Raw genomic sequence first — 5,311 nt, forward strand, 5'->3', positions numbered from 1 at the left:
TCTCTCTCTCTCTCTCTCTCTCTCTCTCTCTCTCTCTCTCTCTCTCTCTTTCACACACACATACAAAAGGCAATTGGTAAAAATTCCTATCATCCCTTTGGCCTTCTGTCCCTCCACGTTGGGTGCTAAAGTGGAGCTAAATTTGAAGTGGTCAGCCAGTCAGATGGTCTGATGCTCACCATCACTCCCCTATGTGTGTGTGTGTGTGTGTGTGTGTGTGTGTGTGTGTGTGTGGGCGTGTGTGCGTGTGTGTGTGTGTGTGTGTGCGTACGTAGGAGTGTGCATGTGCATGCATTTAAATTGTGTGTACTTGTGTGTGCATGTGTTTTCTACCACTGTTTCATGGTCAACGTGGAAAAAAGGCAAATAGCTCGTAGAATGTTTTTCAGCCAAACGTGGTCTAGGCCCAAACCCCAAACCACAACCTTGAGCTCACAGACTGCAACAGGCCTCCATGGCATACAAAGCACAGTTTTTCTGCAGAAACAGTGACAGAAGCGAAGAAAAACGAGGAGAAATTCTCTGATGGTGGCTTCCTTGGAAGGCTAAGAAGTTCTGGTGGGTGGGTAGATTAACGGATCCTCCACAGTGTCGAATTGGAAAGATAAAGAGGTGGAAAAATTGAGAGGAAATGGGAAGTAGGACTGGGAAGAAGGAAGTCAGAGAGAACATTTTTTAGCATGTTGTTTTACGTCTTTTCTCCCATGGTTGTGTTCTAGATAATAAAAGGGGGGGTGGTGAAGTATCTCTGTTGGAGGTCTTGTTTAGCTGTTGCTGTAGCTGTGGTCGGGTGAATGGGGCAAGCCAGAGCTGGCTAGCTGGGGAGTAGCATAAATATACCGCTGTAAACATCCCCTGGCCTTGTGATGCACTGAATAAACAGCAGGCCTAATTCAGCTCGGCTCAGGGTCCTCTCCCTCATGCACACACATGCGCGGCACATATAAGTGCACACATACACACACGAGGAGAAAGGCACATATGAGCAGGCATGTAAACACTTACGCTCTCTTTTTTCTCACACACATACACACACGGCTCCCCAGGCCCTGACAGCGAATGGAAAGGATTACAGTTTATATAAACAAGAGAATTCCTAACAGTGAGACACTGTTGGAGGTCCCAACAATGTCTCACTTTTCTCTTTTTTTCACCATGTAAAGAAGTTATTTGTAGTGAAATAAGCAAGTGAGCAAAAGAGTGGCGGCCAATGCACTGCCGTCCATGCTTTAATTCAATAAAGTGTACAGATTAAATATCTGAGTGTGGTGTCGTTGGCTTGAGCACACAGCAAGAAATTGAAAATATTTCCCTGTGGAGATATTTTTAACCATCCTAAGTAGTTAGGTTGACATGCTTTATGGATAGGTTGAAGAAGAAAATATACCAGCGAGGTTGGGGGGGTGGGCTGACGGATAAGAGTTGTGAAATAACACCCAATATGCAAACCAGGAATGTTTTCCCGAAGAGTGAACTTTGTTAATTGAAGTAGTAGTAATGATCTTTGTAGTAGTCCATTCCGAGGACAGAAGCGTATTTCCAGAACACCATGCAGCTATTATCCCTGTCCTTGTCCGCTTTTTTTTTTTCATTCCAACAATCATTTTTTTCCTCGCCCTTTATTTTAACTCTTTAAGTCTAGTGGTTAGCATCTCACTGTCTCTCTCTCGCTCTGCTTTCTCTTAGTGTTTAATTGGAGTCCTCTCTAATTTTCTTGGGAAGCTCTTTCTTGTGGCCTGCCTCCACCCCTGGCCTCCTTAGAGCTCCACTGAGAAGCACGCGTGCACACACACACACACACACACACACACTAATACACACACACACACACACACACACACACACACACACACATACACATATGCACACAGTGGGAGTGAAAAACAGAGCGAGAGAAAGTCTTGTAGCAGCAGCAGTAGAGGCATCAAAGCATGTTTTAGTTGGACTGAGCTGGGAATCAGATTTGCCCTCCCTGCCTTTGATACACAAACACCGGGCTTTCCCTGACTTCTTCCCCTGAGCTACTTCCCTTCCTCATGTGCCAACTGTGTTTATGTGTGTTTGGGGTTGTGCACGGCCATGTGTGTTTGTGTGTTCTTGTCCATACAGAACATCAGACCACTATGGTCTTGTCAATTTATGTGTGTGTTTGTTTGTGTGTGTGTGTGTGTGTGTGTGTGTGTGTGTGTGTGTGTGTGTGTGTGTGTTTGTGTGTGTGTGTGAGTGATCTTGCTGATACAGGCAATAGGCCAGAAAGGAAGTGTCAGGCAGACCTGTTTATTCTAAACACAGAGGTGCTTTGGTATAGCCAAACCTAACTAGCCTATTTACTAAAGTCCAATTTAGTTAACAATTAGTAACTAGTTTTAACTAGTTTCTTCTTCGCACTAACTTTATCGTCTTTTGGTTACTGTTCAAACTAACGTATACCCCTTTTCTCCATTGTTCAGGTATTTCTTTGCTGTGTTGGCTATCCTCACTGTATTGGGGATGCTGAATGGCTTGGTTCTCCTGCCCGTCCTCCTGTCCATGATGGGCCCTCCAGCTGAGGTCACCCCTGTTGACAATGCCAGCCGCCAGTCGACGCCGTCCCCTGAACCCCCACTGCCTCCACCCATGACCCACCATGGCTACTACACGGGCCACCACAACCCACGGTTGTCTCGTCAACAGGCCTTTTCCGAGTCCTCGGACTCTGAGTATTACTCGGAGATGACCACCACGTCAGGGATCGGGGAGGAGGAGTATAAGTACTGTGACCAGAACGCGTACATAGCATCGCAGACCAGCGTTCCACCTGCAACATCTCACATACTGCTGGAAGCCAGCAAGAATCCCAGCTTCCCCAAGCTCACGGTACGCTGCATGACCACACTGATAAGATTGAAACCCTTCATGTATGTTCCAATATTCTTCATATTTGTGTTTTTCTGCAAGTGAACAATGAAACATCCTGTGTTGTAGGTGGTGAAGCCATTCAGAGAAAATGTAACAGGCACCGGTGGAAGGATAGAACCATTAAATGAATCCTCACACAACGCACAGTCACCTCTCGGCTCCCAGGTTACGTGTTGGGATGGAAACAAGCAGCAGCCGGGCCTCCAGAGGCCCCAGGCACAACACTTACCCAGCGACAGAGCTAACTTCCCTGGGAGGACTTGTCAAAGTGGCCCCAGGCTACAGAACGCCAGAGGGCCTCAGCCAAACAGGACTAAAGGGCCGAGCTATAGCAATAGCAACTCCGCCCTGCCGACAGGCTGCACAGGGGGACCTGTTACCATGGTAACAGCCACAGCCTCTGTGACGGTGGCTGTGCATCCAACCTTGCCAGGGGCGGCATACCAAGGCTACATGCATGAAGGTTTTGACACGGACAGTGAGTCGGACTGTTTCGAGGCTGCTAAGAGGACTGGTGACAAAACAAACTTTTCTTCATGTAAGAGAGACTCTTTAGAGCTCCAGGACTTGGATGTAACACATTTCCAGACAGAGCATCAACTCAGCAAGACACAAGGTGAGTTTGTAACCAGTCAATCTCACATTTGACCTAACTTTTAATCTTCTAAAAATGCATATTGAGAGCTGACATTTAACCTAAGAACAAATCAAGGAATACATGTACATTTCTAACCAGATTTCCATTCTTTCTAGCCTTCATTATTCTTTCTTGAAATTGAAATTCATTCCTTTCTCTGTTTTTAGGTGGGTTGAGGATCCAGGCAGCCAAAGATTGCTAGACTGTCTCACACACCCTGCCTTCTATCTTTGAGTCTCTGGCTGCTTCTCCAGAGCACCTTGGCGCCTCACGTGGCATCACATCACGTGTCAAACTCTCAACTGTACATAGACTTCACACAAAAATGAGAGGATTTATTTCGAGGACATATTAAGAGAAAATGATGTTTTAAGAATTATATAAATCTATGAGTATATATTTTAATACTAAAAAAGAAGGAAGCTATTTAAAAGAGTACTGTATAACTTGGGTATACTCTTGTGTAAAAGTTCAGATGTAAAAGATTATTTTTTTTTTGTGGGGCGGATGATTGTTTTTCCCCCCACAGTGTATAGAATAAGAAATGTGCTATATGTAAAAAGTGTCCAGAAAGAGTGAGATGTTATTAAGATATTAGGCTATTGAACATACATGGTCAGTGTTTCATTTCTATTTGTATTATGTTCTTTTTTTTTGCTGCTACACACTACAACATTTTAAGTGATTTGCCTTAAAAAATGCAGTACCCCCTCTTCCCCCTTCTGGTTTTACAGTGTTTTACTGTTATTCTGCATCTGAAATACTCCCTGTTAGTTTAATGGTAGATGCTCCCTTTCTCAGTGTGCACTGTAGAAAAAAAGAAAGACAAAAAAGCAGAGAATTACTCAGCAGATACTGTTTTCTTAACAGTAGAAACCGTCGTGCCTTCAATTTGTGTCCTTATCCTTGTCATCACAGCATTCAGTGCTCAGTATTATGTCCTTGCTTTGGTGTATATATGTTTTGTCTCATCCAGACACAGAATGTTTGTCAAGAAGCAGTAGTAGACTGACGTTTGTTACCATTATCTGTCCATCTATCTGAATATTGCTGAATGTGATTAGTCAGCTGACATGCTGACAGAGTCACACCTAACTCATTTTTCATGTTAAATCTTTGTCCGGGTGTCCCAACGTCTTCTGCAGTTTTAAACTACTTGAAGGAGCTGTGATAAAAAAAAAAATGTTTAAGCTCTACAGTGGGTGAATTAACATTCGTCACTTAGTTTTTGACAAGTGTTCACCTTCTTGTAATATTTTGAAAGGGAATTATAAAATCCAATGCAAAGGGAGGGATTTTATTATATTATTTTTATTTTGCTGGCTGCTTTAGCGTTCACGTTGTTTTGACCCTGTGCAAATATTACATGGTGTAAACTGGTTCAGTCTTTCTAATGCTCCAACCTGGAGCTAATGTCTCACTCTTCTTGCTAATTCAAACCTCATATATGCCACATTACACTTTCCTTCATTCTTAGGATCTTCATGTAATTTGCTTTACAAAGTTTCTGTTGTTGTTCAGTATTGGTCTCATCACTGCCGGGTTAAATTGCAGGGAAAAAACTTGCGGATCTATTTTTTCCGTTCATTTTGTAAGTGGCAGCTTTGGTTTCTTTTGTACATATGAAAGAAGAGTTGAGTAGCTACTGTGCAGTTGTGAATTATTCAGCAAAATGAGCAAAGCAGCATTTACAGTTTGATCAGAGCATAGACCGCCAGCAGGTGTTGTCAGACAGTGGTGAGGAGTTTAAAAGGGAGGGGGGGGGGGGGGGGGGGG

At 43.7% G+C, this 5,311-nt stretch overlaps 1 protein-coding gene across 1 annotated transcript in view; it reads left to right on the forward strand.

Annotated features, from left to right (window-relative positions):
* ptch2 (patched 2) overlaps positions 1-4,359 on the forward strand; it is a 28,360-nt gene extending 24,001 nt beyond the window's left edge. Inside the window, exons 21-23 of the mRNA XM_034888369.1 lie at positions 2,451-2,856; positions 2,965-3,514; positions 3,703-4,359. Of these exons, the coding sequence (XP_034744260.1) occupies positions 2,451-2,856; positions 2,965-3,514; positions 3,703-3,737 (991 nt within the window). The 3' untranslated portion in view covers positions 3,738-4,359. The remainder of the gene's footprint in view (positions 1-2,450; positions 2,857-2,964; positions 3,515-3,702) is intronic.
* The last annotated feature ends 952 nt before the right edge of the window (positions 4,360-5,311 follow it).

Source organism: Etheostoma cragini, chromosome 12 (assembly GCF_013103735.1).
Source record: "Etheostoma cragini isolate CJK2018 chromosome 12, CSU_Ecrag_1.0, whole genome shotgun sequence".
Taxonomy (NCBI): domain Eukaryota; kingdom Metazoa; phylum Chordata; class Actinopteri; order Perciformes; family Percidae; genus Etheostoma; species Etheostoma cragini.